The 23,367-nt window shown below is 38.7% G+C and overlaps 2 protein-coding genes across 4 annotated transcripts in view; both read left to right on the top strand.

The window, feature by feature from the left end:
* The first annotated feature begins 1,046 nt into the window (after positions 1-1,046).
* Haus3 (HAUS augmin like complex subunit 3) lies at positions 1,047-13,694 on the top strand. 2 transcript variants are annotated; one of them, XM_051164857.1, is made up of 5 exons: positions 1,047-1,195; positions 2,088-3,253; positions 4,205-4,644; positions 6,650-6,878; positions 13,459-13,694. In XM_051164857.1, the coding sequence occupies exons 2-5, from the start codon at positions 2,345-2,347 to the stop codon at positions 13,669-13,671; spliced, it is 1,791 nt and encodes a 596-aa protein (XP_051020814.1). In that variant the 5' UTR covers positions 1,047-1,195; positions 2,088-2,344; the 3' UTR covers positions 13,672-13,694. The 2 variants fall into 2 exon arrangements, with proteins under 2 accessions (XP_051020814.1, XP_051020815.1); XM_051164858.1 differs by having other exon boundaries at positions 1,076-1,121.
* A 2,763-nt stretch (positions 13,695-16,457) lies between these two features.
* Poln (DNA polymerase nu) overlaps positions 16,458-23,367 on the top strand; it is a 121,463-nt gene continuing 114,553 nt past the window's right edge. For both annotated transcript variants that reach the window (XM_051165013.1, XM_051165014.1), the window contains exon 1: positions 16,458-16,883. In XM_051165013.1, the coding sequence (XP_051020970.1) occupies positions 16,745-16,883 (139 nt within the window). In that variant the 5' untranslated portion in view covers positions 16,458-16,744. The remainder of the gene's footprint in view (positions 16,884-23,367) is intronic.

Genomic DNA, 23,367 nt, shown 5'->3' with positions numbered 1-23,367 from the left:
CAGTTTTCTGGGACCATAGGACATTAATGAGGCTTGCATCAGCCTTAGCCTTAGTTCAGGAAACCAATTTAATAATTAATACTAAGAAATAAGATAATAAGATGCCAGGCAACAGATATTAGATTACATGAGGTTTATTGAGTGAGCAGGGGAAGAGCAGGTGAGGGGGGAGGCATGAGAGAGAGAGAGAGAGAGAGAGAGAGAGAGAGAGAGAGAGAGAGAGAGAGAGAGAGAGAGAGAGAGAAGAGAGTAAAAGAGGGAGCCAGGAGCAGGATTTGGCCTTTTATAATCTTGGGGAGGGCCACGCCCCCATGGCAGGTAGGCAATGACATCACAGGTAGGCGGACTGAAGCGGAATCCTAACTTTGGCTATCTTAGCATCCTCAGTGTCTGTACTTTAGAGTTGAATGCACTCCTTCCACAGCACTCCAAACTTAGGTACTTTACACTCTGACATTTTGAAGATCGGATCTTGGAGGAAGTCAGCTTTTGCTTGGAAATCAGTGAGGCCTTGGGAGTTAAGTGTTTTTTGCTCTATAGCCGTTGTAAAAGATTCTATAGCCAGCAGTCCTACTCTGCCAGAGACCTGCTGGGGACTCTACTGCTGATCTTGTTACTAGCACCACATTGGGTCACCCTACAGGGGGTTGGGGGGAGATAAGGGCTGCTGGGGGAGGGAGGGGTCTGTTTGGCCTCAAGCTTTCGGTCCCATAGCGGTGTCAAAGACTGCAAGCCATACTTAGAACAGGAGGCCTAACAGGATCGCTGTGCAAACGCGCTGCCCAAAGAGACCCATACGCTAATTAAGGGGCGTGGCGTGGGTGGAGCCTTCAGTGAGAAAACCAATCCTCTTGAGCCTAGCGGGAAGGACATTGGGGGGAAGGGGCGGAATGGGGACGGGGTTAAGGGGCGGTGCGTCTGGCAGGAAAGCCAATCACCTGGCTCCTGGTTCCACGATGTGGGCGGGTCAGCGGTTCGGCGTCTCGTTTCTTCGGAATACTATGCCTGCGCAGATATTACTGGCATCGCTATTTGCGCGTGCGCGTCCCAGCACTCCCGTGAGGCACTGCGACGCGCGCGCGCTTGGAGGCAGCTCAGAACGCCGGCGGGGGCATCCTGAGGTAAGGGGGTGTACCCTCCTACACCCAGCTTGAGGCACCGATAGAAGTCGCTGGGCCCTGGCGCGGGGTGACAGGTGAGGCTGAGGCTTCGTGCAGGGTGGGGGTGCTTGGGCAGTCATCCTGCTGGGGTTGGTAACTTTACTGAGGAGAAAAACCCAAGGCCTCAATCATACTAGCCAAGCGTTAAAATATACCCCTATCCTTTGTGCATTTTTTAAAAATAGGAATTCGGTGCTTTTGTGGGTACATCTTATTAGGGATCTTAAATGTCATAACTGGATACTATGTGTTTTTGTTTTTGGTTTTGTGTGTGTGTGTGTGTGTGTGTGTGTGTGTGTATAGGGGGCGGGGGTTCTTTTTTCCCTCCGAGACGGTTTTTTTTATAGTCCTGGCTGTCCTGGACTCGCGCTGTAGACCAGGCTGGCCTCGAACTCACAGCGATCCTTATCTCCCTCCCTGAGTGCTGGGATTAAAGGCTTGGCCACCACGTCCGGCTGTAGACTCAGAAAAAAAAACCAGCCCATAGATTTTGCTACCAGAGTGTTAGATGTATGATTTTAAGGCCTGCCATTGCCACTGATCTTCGTTTGGCTCAAGTCATGCTGGTTCAAAATTATACTTTTTACTTGATGACTGCTGGGTACTTTGAAACTTGTCAACTTGTCTTGGTTTTTTCTGCATTAGTCTGGTTATATCTGTGGATTGAGTCGTTTGGACCTGATGAATGCTGATTGAGGTGAATATTAATTGATTCTTCCTTTAAAATATTGGCATATTCCTCTTCCCTAACTAGAAGCGACAGGGGAGAACAACTATTTTACAAACTAGTGTATTTTAAGTAACTTCATCATTGGGAAAAAAAATCAGGTTTTTATTGTTGTGTCTTTGTTAATTAGATTCTTCATTACTGTTGTAGTGTCCCTAAGCAACACTCTGATTACTTACATTCTGTTTTATTTTCTTCAGATACTGCATCTGCCTTTCACTTATGCAGCTTCCTGATGTCATCTGATAAGATTATTTATATTTAAGATGCATTTGCCTTGTTTGTGGTCTAATATTTGTTTTCTCCCACCCCCCCCCCCAGGAAAACACATTACAGATTGTATTTTTCCCCTTCTTCTATGGACTTAGTGTAAACATATTTTTTTCTGTTTGAACTTAGTTTTTAAAAATCACTACCATAGATTCATATCAAATATAAAAAACAGGGTGGCTAAACCATGAGTTGTGGAAATGAGTTTGTGGAAACACTGAAAAAAATTGGTTATCCCAAAGCTGATATTCTTAATGGAGAAGATTTTGACTGGCTGTTTGAGGATGCTGAAGACAAGTCATTTTTGAAATGGTTTTGTGGGAACACGAATGGACAGAATGTATTGTCTGAAAAGGAGTCGGAAGCTTTCAGCGTTCTTCAGCAATCAGGCAAGCCCATCCTAGAAGGAGCAGCATTGCATGAAGTTCTTAGAACCTGTAGAACTTTTGATTTGAAGACACCTATTGTGGATGACAAGGAGATACAGAAATTAGAGGATGAGGTCCAAACTCTGCAGAAATTAAATAGCTTAAAAATTCAGCAGCGGAATAAATACCAGTTAATGGCTTCCGAAACTAACTACAAGTCCCTGACATTAAATGCTAAACAAGAGGAAGCCAACAAGAAGCTGAAACAGAGGCAAGGATTCCTAAATGCTGTGAATACTAAGCTCAGTAATGAACTTCAAGTTCTTACTGATGGGATTAATAATTTGATGACATTCTTCAGAAGTTCTAACTCAGGTCAAGGGGCAAATCCAATGGTGTTTCTGTCTCAGTTTTCCTTGGGAAAATACATAAGCCAGGAAGAGCAGAGCACAGCAGCCTTAACCCTATACACCAAGAAGCAGTTCTTTCAGGGTGTACATGAAGTCGTCCAAAGCTCAAATGAAGAAAATTTTCAACTCTTAGATATACAAACACCATCTATTTGTGATAATGGAGAAATTCTCGAGGATAGACAACTGGAGATGGCTAGACTGCAGATTGCAAGCATCTGTGCTCAACAGCAGATCATATACTTGAAAGCAAGTAATTTGAGCATGAAGTCAAGTATAAAATGGGCAGAAGAGAATCTTCATAGCCTAACCAGCAAGGTAAACATAAGAGATGTGACCTAATTCATACTGTGATTGTTAGAAAAACAGGGTTTAATATTGTTACTACCTTAGAAGGGGGAATCTGATTTTAATTTTATATTTGCTCAGTACTTATTTGTAATATGTGTTTCATACAAGTATTAATCATAGTACTAGAATTTAAATAGTTTTATCCTCAGTCATATTACTTGGTTGATTTTGAACAGAAATATCTTAATTTGCACTATGAATTTGAAATATGTGTCCTTTCAAATACAGGTTAAACTGGAGTTTCTGTTTTATGATATATGCCAAAGAGATTACTCGCTTGCTTATGGATATTCTGCCTAGTTTCCTCTGACAAGAAGATGGTGTTAATGAAATAAAAAATCTAGGATTCAATGGAATGAATTTCTTTCCTTTTGAGAATATGTAGATATCTTGCGTTGTTCATCTGCACTCTTTGGAAGGTTGCTTTCTTTTTCCACTGGATAGCTGAATAAAAATGTAGAGTTTTCTGAATCAGAATTAAATTAGTTACTACAACAGACAAAAATGCTTTGAAATAATAAAAGGAGTCTGGTAAATCTGTGTGCTATAATCAGCTGATGGACTAAGAAAATACTCATTGAGATAATTTATGAAAAATTAGAATCTTCGTTTCTTATAGTGAATAATATGCTGATAAAGTTATGATTAAGATAATAATGAGATCTAGTTTGTTTGTTTGTATATATTTATAATGTAAAAGCACTGAAGTTCAGTACTTAACAGTGGCTTTTCTCTGGACCTAATCCATATTTTCCCTTTTAAAACTAGTTTTGGGGGGGAAACCCCCATATTTTTGGCTTACACTAAAAAGTTAGTTTTCACTCATTGAATACGTTATCTGACCACTTAAAAGTGAAATTAATTTTAAAATAAAAGTTTAAATCTATAGTTTAAAATGTTATTGCTTTCTTTGTTTAGGCTATTGGCAAAGAAAATTTGGATGCTAAACTTTCTAGCTTGAACAGTGAGATTCTCAAACTTGAAGAACAAATCACTCATATAAAAGACAAAATTTTGCCTGCTGTGGTAAAAGAGAATGCCCAGTTATTGAACATGCCAGTTGTAAAGGGAGATTTTGATCTGCAGATTGCTAAACAAGATTATTATACAGCAAGACAAAAGTTAGTTTTAAATCAGTTGATAAAGCAGAAGGCATCATTTGAGCTTGTACAGTTATCATATGAAATTGAGTTGAGAAGGCATTGGGATACATATCGGCAACTTGAAAATTTGGTTCAACAACTTAGTCAAAGAAACATGGTACTCTGCCAGCGATTAGCAGTGTTAACAGGTCCATCGCCATCTGAGCAGTTAAACGCAAGGATTCCCATCGACACTAAGGACTATTCTACTCATAGGTATGTATGTCATTGCTTCCTTAGTATTTTTTCCTTTATTTGTGTGAAATACTCGGGTGTTGGAGCAGAAATTTTGAACTTTTAAAAAATTACTTGTATTCAGATTTAGACTTTCCACTTTTCTTTCCTCTTTTATCTTTCTGTTGTTGTTGGGTTTTGTTTTTGTTCCCTTTCTGTTCATGTTAGGTCTGAACGTAGCCACTCTACAGCCAAAGTCAATGAGTGGGGGGATGAACTGGTAAGACATTTCACTCCCGCTTAGACATCATTAGATACTTTATTTTAGCTTTGGGACAGGAAATTTGAGAGTAGCTTTGTACTGTAGGTATTGCTGGGCATGGTACTGATGGGATCTGGGCAAGGTAGTGTGGTGGGAAGACTGTTTCTCTGTCTGGGGAGGTAGGCCACGTGAAATGGAAGCTAACTTTCCTGGATAGCTAAGCAACTGATGATACCAACATAATAGGAATTAAAAGGCTGAAGTAGTAGATTTGAAAGTCTGTACTGTGCCTGGTGTGGTGGCTCATGTATGTCATCCCAGTACCTAGAAGGCTGGGGCAGAAATCTCTTAAGTCTGAGGCCTTCATGGGCTATATAACAACAATTTTCAGCAAACACTTGTGGTCATGGGATTACACCTTTAATTTCAACTTTCTGGAAGCTAGGGCGGAAGAATCTTGAATTTGAGGTCAGCTTGGGCTACATAGCAAGAATTCTAGGACAGCCTGAGCCGCACAATGAGACTTTGTATTATAAAGAAAGAAAGAACTGGCAGGGGCACAGGGCTGGGAAGATAGTTCAGTCACTGAAGTGCTTGTGTACAAGCTTGAAAACCTAAACTTGATCCCCCAGAACTACGTAAAAAGCCAGGTGCAGTGGCCCACTCCTGTCATCTCTACATGGAGAGGTAGAGGAGGAAGGGTACCTAGTGCTTGTTGGCCAGCCGGTCTCATGGAATAGCTGAGCTCCAGGTTCATGAGAGACTTTGTTAAAAAGTGAGGCAGAGAGTGGTTGAGGAAGACCCTCAGAATCAACCTTTGCCCTCCCTGTGCACATGTACACACGTGTACACACACACACACACACACATTTTGTATGCTAGTCCTTATTTTTCTGTAGGATTAGAATAACATAGATCATTATGTAGATGGTAACTCCTAAAATGAAAGCAATGAAGCAACCCTAAATCACTCATTATACTAATAAACAAAGTGATTTTAGAGTATGTTATTCTTTTTGGGCTTTTGTTTTGTTTTGTTTTTTGAAACAGGCTGGCCTGGGACTCAAAAGTTCTACCTGCCTCTGCTTCCTATGTGAATGTGCCATTGTGTAATTGTGTAGTTATAGCCCCTAGAATTACAATTGGCAGCTTTGGACTTCAGCCAGTTTTATAGTCTGTTAAGATTTGTCTGTAAGAAGAGAGAACAAGAGGCCGGGCGTGGTGGCGCACGCCTTTAATCCCAGCACTCGGGAGGCAGAGGCAGGCAAATCACTGTGAGTTTGAGGCCAGCCTGGTCTACAAAGTGAGTCCAGGACAGCCAGGGATACACAGAGAAACCCTGTCTCAAAAAAAAAAAAAAAAAAAAAAAAAAAAAAAGAAGAAGAAGAAGAAGAAGAGAGAACAAACTATATGTTGTGTATGCATGAGTAAAAGACCATGTCTTTTTATAAGGCAGATGTGACATGCTACTTAAGATTGTTCTTTTGTTCTATAGGCTTGTGGATTTTTTTGTTTTTTTGTTTGTTTCTGAGACAAGGTTTCTCTGTGTAGCCTTGGCTGTCTGGACTCACTTTGTAGACCAGGCTGGCCTCAAACTCAAAGAGATCCACCTGCCTCTGCCTCCCAGAGTGCTAGGATTATAGGTGTGTACCATAGCGCCTGGCTAAATTACTGCTTTTCAGTTGTTACTTAGGTATCACTATGTGTGACCCAATGAAGTGGGTTATAATTTTGAAAACTACTAACTTAAACATTTTTCTCTTTAATTTAAATTTTGTATTTTAGGCTTTATCAACTTTTAGAAGGAGACAATAAGAAAAAAGAATTGTTTATAACCCATGACCACCTGGAAGAAGTGGCTGAGAAATTGAAACAAGATGTTTCTCTAATAAGAGATCAGTTGACAGTATCTACACAAGAGCATTTTTCCTTTCTGTCCAAACTAAATAATGATGTGGACATGCTTTGTGATGCTTTGTATCATGGAGGAAATAAGCTGTTACTTTGTGATCAGGTGAGTGTTCACTGAGAAATTTAAAATGCTTTTCAAGTTATGTTTATTGTAAGGGCTAGAGAGCTGACTTAGTAGTTAAGAACACTTGCTGCTCTTGTATATGACTTATGTTGCATTCCTAGTACCCACATGGTGGCTCACACCATCTGTGACTCTTGATCTATTGGTTCTGATGTCCTTTGCTTTTGTGGGTGCCAGGCACACGTGTGGTACACATACATATGTGCAAGTAAAAATACTTATTCAAATAAAAAGTAACTTTAAATAAAAAAAAAATGTTTCTTATAGAAGAAAATATCATGAAGAAAAGATTACTCTATCCTATTACACCAATATAAAATTTACTTAACTTAAAGAAACAGGGCCTTGCCATGTAGCCTATACTGGTCTCCTTTCAAAATCTCCCACGTACTAGAATTATACACATATGCCACCATATAAAAATCGTATGATTTTTAAAAAAAAAGATTTATTTATTTATTTATTATGTATACAGTATTCTACCTGCATGTACACCTGCATTTCAGAAGAGGACACCAGATTGCATTATAAATGGTTATGAGTCACTATGTGGTTGCTGGGAATTGAACTCAAGATCTTTGGAAGAGTAACCAGTGCTCTTAACCTCTGAGCCATCTCTCTGACACTGCCCCCCTCCCCTTTTTTTAACCATATGATTTTTAACTCCGTGTGTGTGTGTGTGTGTGTGTGTGTGTGTGTGTGTGTGTGTGTGTTCAGATAATTTTTAATTTCCTGTAAGGAATTTGAAAGTTTATAAAGTTTTCAGCCACCATAAAAGAATACGTAATATTGATGCTGTGTTAAGGAAGAAAACTTGTTATTTTAGTAAATAGAGGATCACCTTTCTGTCTTTAAACTCTATGTGGACTTATTGTCACATGCTTCTTCTAGTAGAACTCCCTAACCTTTGAGGAGTACTGTCTTTGAGTTTTATTATATAAATAAATTCTTAGATAATATATTAACTTCTCTGTGTTTTTCAACTTTATATGCTCGGAACTCTATGTTTCAGTAACTCGTTTGTTTTCATTCTGTACCCTTAAACTTATTATTCACTCACTGAGGCTGAGGCTGTTGATGAAACCTAGGGCCGTCTACATTCTAGGGAAGGGCTTCCTCATTAAGGTATAACTGCAGTCTTTGGTGTTTGGAAACAGGTCTCACTATGCTCTCGGGTTGCCTTAAACTCACTCTGTAGCTCAGGCTGGTCCTGAACTTGCAATCTTCCTCCTTTTACTTCCAAAGTGCTGGAGTCACAAACATGCTTCTCAGTGACTAGCAGTTACTTGTTTCCATTTCAGTTTGTCTCTCTCTCTCTCTCTCTTTTATTTTTTATTTTTTTGTTTTTTGTTTTTTTGTTGTTTTTGTTGTTGTTTGTTTTTTTTGTTTTTGAGGCAGGGTCTCATTGTGTATTGGGACTCACTGTGTAGATCAGGCTACAGTCAAGCTCACAGAGATCTGTCTTCCTCTGCTTCCTCAGTGCTGGGATTAAAGGTCTGAGCCACCATACCCTCCATGTATTTGCTTCTTAACATTATTTATTTATTTTTGTTATGTTTTTTGTTTTTCGAGACAGAGTTTCTCTGTGTAGCCTTGGCTGTCCTGGACTTGCTTTTGTAGACCAGGCTGTCCTCGAACTCATAGTGATCCACCTGCCTCTGTCTCCCAAGTGCTGGGATTAAAGGTCTGTGCCACCTCTGCTTGGCCTTTCTTAACATTTTTTTTGAAACTCATCTATGTAGATACATACTTCAGTTTTTTTCCTTTATATAATTACTGTTCCATTATGTAAAACTTCATAATTACCTGTTTCTCATGACAGATGTTAAAATAATTTCTAGTGGTCTGTCTTTATATTAGTTAATTAGACATACTTTTATGTAGCCCAAATACCTAAAAGAAGCAACTTTGGAAAAGATTATTTGGCTCATGATTTCAAAGAGTTTTATTCATGGTCATTTGGCACCATATGCTTCGACATAATAGCATAGTGGCAGAGGAGGTTTTCGTTTTGAGGCCAGGAAGCAGCAAAACTCTCTTCCTCATTCTCTCTAGAAGGGGTCTTTGAGATGTAGGTAGACATTTTGTCTCCATATTCTTTTTTTAAAAAATACACTTACTTATTTGTGTGTTATGTGGGTGCATGTGTGCCATGGTGCACAATTGAGATCCAGACAATTTGTAGGAGTTGGTTCTCTTCTTTCTACCATATGGTCCCAGGGATTGAACTCAGGTTGTCAGGATTGGCTGTAGGTGTCATTATCTAATGAAGCATTGCTCTAGCCCATCATTGTCTTATTCTTTAACATATTTTAAAAGGAGAAAATAAGCCAATTAAAATGTGTAGGATACTTCTAAAGCCTCACACTTAATTCTGAATTGCTCTAAGTTGTTTTGTGATTCACAGTTGACTTCATTGTCTACACTGTACATAAGAACATTGTGGGGGCTGGGGAGATGGCTCAAAGGTTAAGAGCACTGTCTGCTCTTCCAAAGGTCCTGAGTTCAATTCCCAGCAACCACATGGTGGCTCATAACCATCTATGAGATCTGGTGCCCTCTTCTGGTATGCATGCAGGCAAAACACTATGAATATTTGATAAATAAATGAATCTTAAAAAAAAAAAAAAAAAAAAAAGAACATTGGGGAAAATTTGGTTTTGTTTGTCACAGAGCCTCAGCACGTAGCCCTTGCTGGTCTGGAACTTGCTACATAGACTTTGTAGCAGTCTTCTTGCTTTTGCCTCCAGGTGTTAGGATTAAAGGTCTGAGTCACCATGTTCATTTGAAAAATATTTAAGAGTCCTTGGCCATGAGCAGCTACCACATGATGGTCTCTATTATAAGTGCATCTTTGTTTCAGATAGTTGAGATCTGAAAAAAATGCATTGTAGATTCCCGAAAATAGTTTTACTATAATCTTGCTATTTGGTATCATTAATTTTTTTTTTTACTGCCTAATTAGGGTATTAAATGAGTCAAGTCTCAGGGCTGGAGAGATGGCTCAGCAGTTAAGAGCACTGTCTGCTCTTCAGGAGGTCCTGAGTTCAATTCCCAGCAACCACATGGTGGCTCACAACCATCTGTACTGTGATCTGATGCCTTCTGGTCGGCAGGGGTACATGCAGGCAGAGCACTGTACATTTTTTTTTGTTTTTGTTTTTTTGTTTTTTGAGACAGGGTTTCTCTGTGTAGCCTTGGCCATCCTGGACTCACTTTGTAGACCAGGCTGGCCTCGAACTCACAGCGATCCATCCGCCTGCTTCTGCCTCCCGAGTGCTGGGATTAAAGGCGTGCGCCACCACACCCGGCTTCATTTTTTTTTTTTTTTTTTTTTTTTAAAGTCAAGTCAGGCTGTGCATGAAACAGGTGGAGCTGTGTGAGTTTAAGACCAGCCTTGCCTACATATATCCAGGACAGCCAGGGCTACAGGATAAAAACCCTGTCCAAAACAAACAAGCAAGCAAAAAGAAAACAATAAAAGGAAATTTAAAAAGTCAAGTCAGTTTTATTAGTGAAGTTGAACATTTTTTAGTATCTGCTGTAGGAATATTTATTTTAGCACTATAAGATCATTAGGTTAACTAAAATTAACTGAGGTTATTAGTATACCATATTTTTTAAACCAAAGTTTTCTTAGAGAATATTAAAAGTGACGATAATGTCAAAATTACCTTTTTAAAAAAATGTAGTTTTAGAAGTACTAATCTGGGAGCTGGAGAGATAAATGGCTCAGAGGTTAAGAGCACTGGCTGTTCTTCCAGAGGTCCTCAGTTCAATTCCCTGCAACCACATGGTTGCTCACAATGGTCTATTATGAGATCTGGTACCCTCTTCTGGCAGGCAGGCACACATACATGCAGGCAAGCATTGATTGTATATATTCTAAATAAATCTTTTAAAAAATAAAAAAAAATAAAGTACTAATTTGTGAAATTAGCATATGTGACAGGTCTAAATGCAGTCATTTTTAAAATTTGTACATTGGAATCACCAGGGAGTGGAGTATTGAAATGTCGATTCTTGGCCGTGTTGCAGAGATGGAATAATTTATCCTGAATTAAGGCCCAGAATTGTATTTTCATAACAAGCACTCAGCTAGCTGCTTGTGAGCCGTGCTCTGGAATGTTGGTGGTAGTTAGAGCTGCAGACTTTGTGAGCACCTCTGCTGATAACTGGCTACAGTTTTGAAGACTAGAAGATTGGACAACTGTAGAGATTTGTTAAAATCCTTTAAATACAAAAAGTGAGGAAATCAAATTTATTAAACATTAAGCTTTAACATGTCTGAGGTTTTTAAAGATTGATTTATTTATTATTATGCATACAGTGCTCTGCCTGTATGTTTGCCTGCAGGCCGGAAGAGGCCATCCGATCACATTATAGATGGTGTTGAGCCACCATGTGGTTGCTGGAAGTTGAACTCAGGATCTCTGGAAGAACAGTCAATGCTCTTAGCCTCTGAGCCATCTCTCCAGCCCCCATGTCTGAGTTCTTAAGCAGAAGAATTATATGTAGTTAGCATGCTTTTCATTGAGTAGTCTGTGTGATTCCATTTTTACAGGATAGGGAAAAATGGGGGAGGGAGAAAAGGAGATTTTTGTTGAGGCAGGTTTTTGTTTGTTTTTAAGGTTAAAAAAAAAAGCACCATGCCACTGTGGATTTTTACTGTCAATGTGATTATATACTATAGACGAATAACCTGCACTACTATTTCTACAGACCCCAGAACCATTGTCCTTTAGTCAGTGTGGAGGCAGATGTAAGTCAGTGGTTGGTGCTGGTTGATGTCTCAGATCCACCTTGCAGATAGTTCTAGTTCCTCAGGTGATGTGAATAAGCCGTCTACTCACCCAGCTGAGGCTTTACCAATGACAGAATAAAGAATGAACAAAGGACTCCACCCAAGTCCAGCTTGGTGAACCAGTGAGTCTAACTGCGATAGCTAACAGGATTTGAATGAGAGGCCAGTTACAGGAGCATGGACAACTAATTTATTTGCAACTCCACTACCCAAAAGTCGCCCTTCCATATGTTAACTGCCTGTGTATCTTCTGGGAGAGACAGGAGGCGGAGTTTCTGAACCCCTCCCACTGCCATAACAAAGCATCTGTTGATCCAGACTGAAGCAGTTGTCTATTAGACTTCATATCAAGGCTTTTCCTGCATTTATATGTATCAGGCACAGATTAAGCTACAATAAAGTTTGGTTAATTAATATAATAAAGCTTCCATGAGAAAGGTTTTGCTGTTTTTTGTTTTGTTTGGTTTGGTTTTTGGTTTTTTGAAACAGGCTTTCTCTGTGTAGACTTGGCTATCCTACACCAGGCTAGCCTCGAACTCACAGAGATCTGCCTGCTTCTCCCTCCCTGAGTGCTGGGGTTACAGGCCTATGCCACCACACCCAGGTTTTTGTTGAAATAGTTACAAAACAGTGCTTGGTACAAGGTAGGCACTCAATAATATTTATTAATTATGAATACACAGAACACATCAGTTACACTTCAGGAAGTAGAGTTTGCATTAAGTCATTCAGAATTACCTATGAGATGTTATTACAGTTAATTGTGTGTTGACTATAAATCTGGTAGACACTTCTTACTTGCTTGTTTGCTTGATATAGGATCTCATGCTTCAGTATAGGCTAGTGTGGAACTCATTCTGTATCCCAATCTGACCTCAGACTTACAGCATCCTGCCTCAGCTTTTTCTACTGCTGGGCTTACAGACATGCCCAACTAGCTAGGCACGGTGGCACACACCTTAATTCCAGCGCTTGGGAGGGTGAGGCAGGCGGAGCTCTGTGAGTTTGAGGCCAGCCTGGTCTACAAAACAAGTCCAGGACATCCAAGGCTACACAGAAAAAACCTGTCTCAAAAAACAAAACAAAACCAAAAGACCAAGAAAAAAATTATTGCGTTTTTTTTGTGTGTGTGTGTAGAGTGGTGCACATGTGTCTGGAGACGAGAAGACAATTAGGACTCTATTGTTTCCTTCAAATATGTAGGTTTGGGGGATCAATGGGACAACACCTTTATCCATTGAGCTATCTCTTCAGCCCAGGGATTTGTAATTACAGCTTTTTGTCTTTCTTTAGTTGTTTTTTTTTTTTTTTTTTTTTTTTTTTAAAGACAGGATCTCACTATGTAGCCTTGGCTGGCTTGGAATTAATTATATAGATGAGGCTAGCTTAGAACTGAAGAGATCTTCCTGCTCTGTCTCTCAAGTGTCCTACCACGGCTTTTTATTATGAGGAGGTTTTTATTTGCGTTGTTGTTGTTGTTGTTTCTTGTTTTTCTTTTGTGTTTTTTTGAGACAGGGTTTCTCTGTGTAGTGTTGGCTGTCCTGGACTCTCTTTGTAGACCAGGCTGGCCTGGAACTTAGAGAAGTCCGCCTGCCTCTGCCTCCCAGAGGTATTTTGGGATTACAGTTGTGCGCCACTACACCCGGCTGAGGAGTTATTAAATCATAGAGTTTCATTTTAAATTATATTTTAAATTTCTAGTTGGTATTAGGAATAAAGTTCTTGAAATAAAAGCTTTTTTTCTCCCCTTTTTAGGAGTTAATGGAGCACTTTCATCAAGTTGAATCTCAGATGAATAAATTAAATCATCTCCTTACTGAAATTCTTGCTGATGTGAGGACAAAAAGAAAAATTTTGGCAACTAATAAATTGCATCAAGTGGAAAGAGAATTATATGTATATTTCTTTAGAGATGAACACTATCTAAAAGATGTTGTGGAAAATTTAGAAAACCAGTCAAAGACTTAGGCTTCTGGTCTTAAAGACTGAAGATCTCTACAAATGGAATCTTTACTGTGCCTGCTGTGTTTTACTTTTTAAGTATTAGTAGACTAATAAACTACTAATTTTTTTCCACACTAAATAGTGTGCAGGGAGGAATGCGTGTGTGTCTGTGTGGTCTGTTAGTGTATACCTGTATACCATAATGGATATTTGGAGATAAGCAAACACCTTGCAGGAATCAATGTTATCCTTTCATGAGAGCTTTGGGAATGAAAGTCACTTCATCAGTCTTGGAAGCAGTGACTACTAACCCATATCATCAGCCTCAGCACTACTAAGTTTATAAACTTAAGATTTTACTTTAGTAGACTTAGTGTCAAGTTGAACTTCCTTAATCTGAAATTTTTAAATGCTCCACAATCTGAAACTTTATGAACAACTGGGATGATTTCACAAGTGAAAAATTCTGCATCTGATCTTACATGACAGGACAGAGTTACAAAACAGATTATAAGATTACCATTTGTCTTATGTGTATAGGTTTGTCTGAAATATAAATGAATTTCACATTTCAACTTGGATTTTATTTCTAAGATATCTATTTGTATATGTACAAAATTTGAAATATCTGAAACACTTTGGTCCCACACATTTGAGATAGGGGATATTGTTTGTATCAATTTGGCTTTTAACCCATGTAACCATTGTTCGGAGTGGAGGTGCTGAACTTTTGTAGCACTGGCTGGCCAGACTGGGCTTGCATTTAGGAGGTCTGCCTGCTTTTGCCTCTCCAGTTCTGGGATAGGCATATCAGTGCTTTTCATAACAATTTGCTTGCTGTCACTTAATCTCGGTAGGAAAAAAGCACGTTATACAAATATTTAAATATAATCAAATCTAAAATTGGCATTTTCTGCTATTTCAAACGTTTGTAGAATGTTGAGTTTTGCTTTTTAAGGTTTTAGTTATCTGAGGTCAACTGTGATATGAAAAAAATGAATTTTAAAAATCCCAGAAGTTCCCAGCACTTGGGAGGCAGAGGCAGGTGGATCTCTGTGAGTTCAAGGCCAGCCTAGTCTACAAAGTGAATCTAGGACAGCCAGGGCTGTTACACAGAGAAACCCTAGTCTCAAAAAAAGCAAAACAAAATCCCAGCAGTAAAATTTTAAGTTACTGTGTATGTGGTTGACCCCACATCTCCTGCTTGGAATGTGTCATACCTTTTTTCAGTATATCTGTGCTACATAACTTTTTTATTACTCACTTAATACCTGATAGTTAGCAAATATATAGATTTCCAAATGAAAATGTGCAGTTTCATTTGGGCTTTGAATTTTACCTCCTCTGGGTATGATAATACTATGATATATTCAGTACCTAAATCTTGTTTTGACTAAATTAAGTTCTGTTGTTTGAAGTATTTTCCCCTAGTTCTCTAACCTTTGAGATTAAATGTTTCTACTTGCACCACAAAGTTTGAGGACTTGAGCATTTCCATTCTAGGGGCTGGGCTTTGGTGGCCCATACTAGAGTTTTAACCAGTGTGATGCAGCATAATTAATGAAATTTGAAATTTTTTAAGTTTGTACAAATGGTTGCTTAAAGGATTTATGATACATATTTAAATCAGTTTCTTAGAAAAGAAAGTGTTAAAACAGTTATTGTAAAAGCTTGAAGTAACTCTTTAATTTGATTTTTTAAAAAAATTTTTTTTTTTTTTTTCAGTTTTTTTCGAGACAGGGTTTCTCTGTGTGTAGCCTTGGCTGTCCTGGAATCACTCTGTAGATCAGGCTGGCCTTGAACTCACAGAGAGTTCTGCCTCTGGCCTCTGCCTCCTGAGTGCTGGGATTAAAGGTATGAGCCACCACCACCCTCTTAAATTCTTTTTTTTTTAAAAGATAAAGTCTTGCCTTGTAGCCCAGATTGGCACTGAATTCATGACTATGCTGGGATTATCAGCACACACCACCACACTGGTCTGCCTGTCGGTTACCAAGCACTCCCAAAGAGCTCATCTCACGATGTTTGTATTAAATACTAAATACTATAAGAGTTCTATTGTAGGAGATAACCCTAAGAATATTCTTTAACTTTGTTATATGGAATGCCAATTTTAAAAATACATATTTCAGAAAGTTTTATGGACATTTTCTATCTGTATATAGAGATATAAATGGACGTGCATTGTTAACTTTATAATTAAGCAAATACATTTTTGTCTATTGTATTGTGTTACATAAATTTATTTTTGTTAGGTGAACCTAATGTAGTTGAAAAAATTTTAACCTTAAATTTTCTCCTAAGATTTAACTGTCAGCTGTTTGTTTGAATGTCCTGAGTTGTTCTTCCTGCACAGGGGACCAATAGGATGTGTCAGTGCCAAGATAGCAGGTTGTTTGTCTGCTGTGATTACCCAAGTCAGTTTTAATTACTATATCAGAGTTGTATGCTTGAAGATTAATAATAGCTAGTTTTCAGAGACTGGCTTACTTCATATTTGGTTAATTAGAAAGTGAGGGTATCATCACACCCCCGGCCCCAGGTGTTTCTCTGTACGGCCCTGGCTGTCCTGGAACTCACTCCGTAGACCAGGCTCGCCTCAAATTCAGAGATCCACTTGCCTCAGCCTCCCAAGTGCTGGGGCTAAAGGCAAGCATAGCCATGCCTTTTTAAAAATCTGTTTATTATGATCCCTAAGATGTGCTTCTGGTTAGTTTTGTTTTAATTTGTAGCACTGGGAAATCAATTCTAGGGCTTACACATATCAAGCAAATACTTTATCACTTAGCCCTATCCCCAGCACTTTTTTTTTTTTTTTTAAGCTTTAAAAATATTTGAAGCTGGGTCTTGCAAATTGCCTAGGCTGTCCCTGAACTTGTTCTCTAGCCTAGGCAGGCTTGAACTGTCTTTCGCCTGCCTCAGTCTCCCAATTCAGCTTGTACCAACAGGCCTCATTTCTCATTTTTTTTTTTTGCCATATTATATAATCAAAACCTATCTCCTGTATTTATTCATACCTTTTAAATGGAAATATATGTAAGTCCTTTTTAAAGTCTTAAAATTAACATATGGGTACTTATCTTATATTTAGGACTTTATGAAAATGGAAAATTATGAGGCATGTGTAGGTTTTGATCTCTGTGAGACACCCCTCTCCACTGTTGCTCAGAAGATTATGTCTGCTATGCGTTCAGGTGATTTAATGGATTCTGAGAATGAGGGAGAGAGTACAAAGAGTAAGTAATTTTATGGGCCTTTTATTGTTTTGAATGTTAATTATTTTAAAGACTAAGACTTAAAAGTGAAATGAATATAATAAATTATTACATAGAACTTTATATTTTACAGGGATTTTTGTTGCCTATGAAAGAAGTGGTTTCCAGTGTGCTCCCCCACCCCCTTCCCCAATCACTGTGACGAAATTGTTTACTGGGTTCAAAGTCTTTTAATCACATTGTTTTAATACAACACACTCTTCCTTGTTCCAGGTGTTCTAGTATCTTCAAAGGAGATTCTAAATGCTTCTTGGTTGACTATCAGGTTATTGAGTTAGTACATAGTACTTTCTGTTCTATATGGTCATAAGAGAAATGCAGGCTTGAGCGGCTGAGTTTTGAATCCCTTGTAATCAGGTTTAAAAAAAAAAAAAAAAAAAAAGGCCAGCCAGTCAATGTACTGCCATAAGATATATAAACTTTGGGTATCAGAAAAAAATGGGTTTGTCTATATGGGTTTATGATGTTTGGTATAATAGTAAAAAGCTGTGGTATATATTCACAGGCACAGCTGAAAGGTTTGTAACATCAGAGTTTTTGAACCAGCAAAGCCAGTAATTTGTAGTTTATTTCTTTTCCTACAAAGTACGTTATAAATGATATTATGTTAGGATGTTGAGAAGTCATTGAAAGTATTGCCAAGTATATAAACACAGATGTCGTTCACAAGCCCAATTTCAGTTAAGAGACAGTGGTAGTTTGGGCTGGAGAGATGGCTCAGTGGGAAAGTCAGCAGGCTTGAGTGGCTGAGTTTTGAATCCTTTGTGGTCAGATTAAAACAAAACAAAACAAAAAAACCAGCCAGCCTAAATGAAAATTATTGCTTACCTTGGTAGAAGAATCTCACATTTTCTCAAAATCCTCTCCTGGCTCAAGAGTCACCACTGTCCTGACTTTTATTATATCTATTTCACAATGAAAGGCATTTAAATTGCTTCAAAGACCTTTTTGTCAGAGATTACTTATATCTATCCTATCTATAAGAATCCAGACTTCCCTTCTGAGGCACACAGATCTGTGTATGGCTCAAGTTCATTGCATGAGGTTCCTGTCAGCCAAGTGAGTGCCTCTTCCAGGCAGGCTTGAAGACAATTAACTCAAGATAATTTCTCTTAAGTCCTAGTCTTAATAAAAGTATCATGGGGGTGGGGGTGAAATAATGTGCCAGAAGGACCCTGGGCCTATGAGTGCATCATGAGACAGCTCTACCACTGTATTAGCTCTTTTGTGCCTTTAGCTTAGTTTTTTCCCCTTAAGTCACTTATTCAGAGTTTGGTTCATCTGTACACCTGGGGTCAAAAGAGGTTTTGTTTGCTTGTTTTGTTTTGTTTTTCAGTTCTGTAGCTTTATTTGACACTCAGCAGGTTAGTTCTCATCCACATTGACCGTCTGTAGACTCTTGACTGTGTTAACAGGCACGTAAGTTACCAATGTGTAGAGCTTCTTGGGTGAGTCCTCATCTTCATTACCTTTTCTGGACAAACGTACTCGGATGCGATACGGAACATTTCTTATTCCCTTTGCCCAGACAGCTTTATTGAGCCTGGTGTCTATGTGCACGTCTGGAGTCCACATCTTCTTCATGGCAAATTTCCTAATTTTCTTTCTTTCTTTCTTTCCTTTTTCTTCGCTTTCTTTCTTTCTTTCTTTCTTTCTTTCTTTTTTGTTTTGTTTTTGTTTTTCAAGACAGAGTCTCTCTGTGTTAGACTTGGCTGTCCTGGGCTCGCTTTGTACTTCAGGCTGGCCTTGAACTCACAGCAATCTGCCTGCCTCTGCCTCCTGAGTGCTGGAATTACAGGTGTGCGCCACCATGCCTGGCTCAAATTTCAGAATTTTCAAAGGAGTTCTTTAGTTTGTTTCTTTTTGTTTTGTTTTGGTTTTGGTTTTTCAAGACAGGGTTTCTCTGTGTAATAGCCCTTGGCTGTCCTGGAACTCTCTTTGTAGACCAAGCTGGCCTCAAACTCACAGAGCCTCTGCCTTCAGTGCTGGGATTAAAGGCATGTACCACCAGATCTGGCTCAAAGGAGTTTTTAAGGTGGTTAGCTGACTAGATGCTGTGTTATACTTGTTATTAAGCATGTTTTTATCAATATATATCTTTATTTTATCTTTGTTTTCATAGGAAAAAACAGGCCAGTGCACATTTATTAGCGCTTTTATTTTAAGTTAGAGTTAGGGAGATACAAAACATTTTGACAAACATAAATTTATAAAAGACTGACTCCCCAAAAGGTATTTGTTAAAATCCATTTAATGTAAAGCTTGTCTTTATTCCCAGTATCTAATAATTTAACAATTTCAAGGACAGAATAAAAAAAACTAAATATCCAGGCTGGAGAGATGGCTCAAGAGGTTAAGAGCACTGTCTGTTCTTCCAAAGGTCCTGAGTTCAGTTCCTGGCAACTACATGGTGGCTCACAACCATGAGATTTGGTGCCCTCTTCTGGCGTGCAGGCATCTATGCAGGCAAACACTGTTTATATAATAAATAAATAAATCTTTTTTTTTTAAATAAATAAATCTTAAAAAAAAAAAACTTTAAATATCAGAATAGACCTATGATGACTGTAGTCCTTATAATTAGGAGTAAATGAGGAAATATTTTTATGTGTTTAGATATTAGATATAAAATCCTTACTTTAAAATCACTTACATGACACTGCAAGGCTTCAGATTTTAGTTCCCCAGGCCACTGCCCTTATTCAGGCTTCCTGACTCATTGGGATTATTATGGTAGCCTCTAAGTTCCTTTTTGTGTTCAGTTGACTGCCACTTCAATTGTTCTTTGTACCATGGCCTGAGGTCATTCTTTGTCCTTGTTCTCTGGAAAGTTTGTCCTTAGAAATACTACCACACAGCCCTACGCGTCATCTGGCCCCAGCCTGCCCTTTATATTGTATTCTACTATTCATTATTTTCCATCTCTTTGTTGTTCCATTCACATTTAACTAGACTTCTAAAAATGTGACACTTTCCTGTCTCCCCGTACTCATGAATGTTCTCCCTGAGACAGGGTTTCTCTGTTATAGCCCTGGCTTTTCAGGAGTAGTATTGTAGACCAGGCTGGCCTCAAACTCAGAGATCCTCCTGCCTCTGCCTCCTGAGTGCTGGGATTAAAGGCGTGAGCCACCACCCAGCTCCATGATTTTCTTTTGGATGTTTCCTCACAGCTCATAATATTTTAGTGCTGGTTTCCTTTTTGAACATAGGTACATTTTTTCTCAATAAAATCCTTGCAAACTGAGTTTAATACCACATTAAATACATCATACAACATGATCAGGTTAGTTTTATTCCAAGGATGTAAGGGTGGTTCAAAACAAGCATATTAAAAAATTAATTTAGCACATAAATTGACTCAAGGACAGAAGTCACATAATCATCTCAACAGATACATTTGACAAAGTTCAATACTTTTCCTGAAGCAACTAGTTCTAGAAAGACCGTATCTTAACATAGTAAGAGAGTTTGTTGGGTAACAGCACTTCCCTCTAAGCTTGACCACCTGAGTGCAATCCCCAGGAAATACCTGGTGGACAGAGAGAACTCCCAAAAATGTAGTGACATTCTTAAAAATTCTGGAATTTTGGTTTCTTTAAAGAACAAATATTATAAGAATATGTTTTCATTTTAATGTCAGGTATGGGGACTTGGGGCTGATTTGGACTGTCTACAGCAGCTGACTATGATTTACTTTCTGCTCTAGCAGAGACATGGCTTTGCCAACTGCAGATAATTTAGAATTCTGGGAACTCGTCAGAGACTATATAAGTGCTAGAGCCCTGATAGTTGGGGGAAGGGGGAGGGGTCCTTTAGGAAGGTTGGTTTCAGTTTGTTAGTAGCCATGGTCAAAGAAGAAACAAAAGGAAAGAAATTAGGTTGATGGATTTTCCTAATTCTTCTATCCTTGTTTTTCTCCTATCTAGTGTTAGTGAAACTGACAGAATAAAGGGTGGAAAAAAGAACTCACAAAGTAGCAAAGATTAGTTACACCAAAAGTTGTCTGCTGACTACATGCATGGTGTGACACATGCACACACAAACATAAATGTAGTTTTAAACTTAAGGGTTGGGAAGATGACTCCATGGTTAAAGTACTTGTCATACAAGTGTAAGGAATTGAGTTCAGATCCCCAGAAGTCATGTAAATGATGTATGTACATGTGTGTATGCACGTGCATGTGTGTGTGTGTGCACCTGTGTATGTACATACATGTATGTGTGTACACATGTGTCTGTAGTGAGGATAGCCTTATAGCAAACTCACAATTTGATTGAGAGGTCTTGCCTCAATGAATAAGGCAGAAGAGTGATGGAAGATGATACCTTCTATCAACTTATCTCTACTTGCACGATCATTCCATATATCCACTTATGTGTGTGCCTATACATGCAAGCATGCATACATACACTTGCACACCACATGCATGAAAATGGAAAAATAAATTTTAAAATTGGAAAGAAAACCTATAGCAAACACTATACTAAATGGAGGGGGGAAAAAATGAAAGCATTCCCTGTAAATTCAGGAATAAGAAAACAATGTGTGGTTAGTGAGGTAGCTGAACAGGTGAAGGCGCTTACTACTGGTCCTGACAATTAAGTTCAATCCCTGGGACCCATGTGGTAGAAGAACAACCAACTCTTGAGAGTCGTCCTCTGACCACTGGCACCCGATGGCAAGCACAGGTCACCCCAAAATAAACATAACGAACAGTTTTAAAGAGAAAAATAGGTCTGTTCTCTCCACTGTTGTCCAACATAGTTCTTGAATTCTTAAGCCAGAGCTGTAAGGCAAGAGAGAAGTAAAGGATACACATAGAAAAGGAAGATGCCCAATTATCCCTATTTCAGACTGTGATCATATACTTAAAAAGACTCTGATATTACCAGAAAATTCTTATATCTAAATAAACATTTTCATCACAGTAGCAAGATACAAAATCAGCATCAGTTGCTTTTCTATGTACTGATAAAGAATATATTGAAAAAAATAAATCAGGCTGAATGTGGTGGTGCATGCCTTTTTTTTGTTTTTTTGTTTTTGTTTTTGTTTGTTTGTTTGTTTGTTTGTTTTGAGACAGAGTTTCTCTGTGTGTAGACTTGGCTATCCTGGACTTGGTTTGTAGACAAGGCTGGCCTCGAACCACAGTGACCCACCTGCCTCTACCTCCTGAGTCCTGGGATTAAAGGTGTGTGCCACATGCCTGGCTGCTGGTGTATGCCTTTAATTCCAGCACTTCAGAGGCAGAGGTCAGCCTGGTCTATATAGCAAGTTCCAGAATATACAGGACTACATAGACAGACCCTGTCTCAAAAAGAAGGACAAATAGACCTAGAAATAAACCTAAACAAGATGAGAGACTTAGCCAGACGTGGTGGCACTTGCCTTTAATCCCAGCACTTGGGAGGCAGAGGCAGGTGGATCCCTGTGAGTTCAAGGCCAGCCTGGTCTACAAAGTGAGTCCAGGACAGCCAAGGCTACACAGAGAAACCCTGTCTCGAAAAACCAAAAAAAAAAAAAAAAAAAAAACCAAGATGAGAGACTTTTAAGGTGACAAGAGTAGCACCCAATGAAGAAATTGAAGACACTAGAAGATGGGGAAAAATACATTCATTGACTTGCAGGAGGAAAATGACTATTGTCAAAAGCGATCTACAGAATCATTGCACTCCAGTCAACATTCCAATGGCATTAATGACAACTTACCTAAAATTAATATGAAAGCACAAAGACCTCAAGTTGTCAAAGCAATCCTGAGCAAGAAGTAATGCCACAGGTATCACAACACTTGATTTCAAAGTATAATACAAAGCAGTAATAAAAAAAAAAAGCAATTTGATACTGACACAAAAACAGAGACTAACAATGGCTTAGAATTGAGGACCCTGAAATGAACCCATAAGCTACAAACAACCAACCGATTTTTCAGCCGAGATGCCAAAATATGTTGGAGAAAAGACAGCATCTTCAGTTGGTGCTGGGGAAAGTGAAATTAATTTAACACCTAGAAGAAAAGAGGAAAAACACTTAATAATAGAGACACAGGACATTCTGAATAGGACTCTAGCCCAAGAAGTCAAGAAGTAGCCAGTGGAATTACACAGAATTAAGTTTGGGCATCATGGGGAAAAGTTAGCAGTGAAGACAGCCTACAACATGGGAGAAAATTTTTGCAAGCTTCTCATCTAACAGCATTGCCATCTAAACATTTTTAAAACTCAAGAAACTAAAAAGAAAAATTAGCCAATCAACAATGAGCAGGTAAATCAAACAGTTCTGAAAAGAAATACATGCAGCCAAATAAATACATGAAAAGTGTGAAGATTTTAGCTGTCAGGAAAACTCAAAACTACATTGAGATTCCGTCTCACTAGTCAGAATGTCTGTCATCAATAAGACAAAAGTGGGACTGGAGAATTGGCTCAGTGATTAAGAACACTT

This window comes from Acomys russatus, chromosome 22, assembly GCF_903995435.1.
Source record: "Acomys russatus chromosome 22, mAcoRus1.1, whole genome shotgun sequence".
In the NCBI taxonomy this organism is placed as follows: Eukaryota; Metazoa; Chordata; class Mammalia; order Rodentia; family Muridae; genus Acomys; species Acomys russatus.
Note: the sequence above shows the minus strand (reverse complement) of the source record. Positions and strands in the feature narration are given on the sequence as shown.

Excerpts from the sequence above, each read along its gene's own strand:
- Haus3 (XM_051164857.1), top strand. The coding sequence starts at position 2,345 with ATGAGTTGTGGAAATGAGTTTGTGGAAACACTGAAAAAAATTGGTTAT. Across the intron at positions 3,254-4,204 it reads TTCATAGCCTAACCAGCAAG|GCTATTGGCAAAGAAAATTT; the intron begins GTAAACATAAGA and ends TTCTTTGTTTAG. Across the intron at positions 6,879-13,458 it reads AGCTGTTACTTTGTGATCAG|GAGTTAATGGAGCACTTTCA; the intron begins GTGAGTGTTCAC and ends TCCCCTTTTTAG.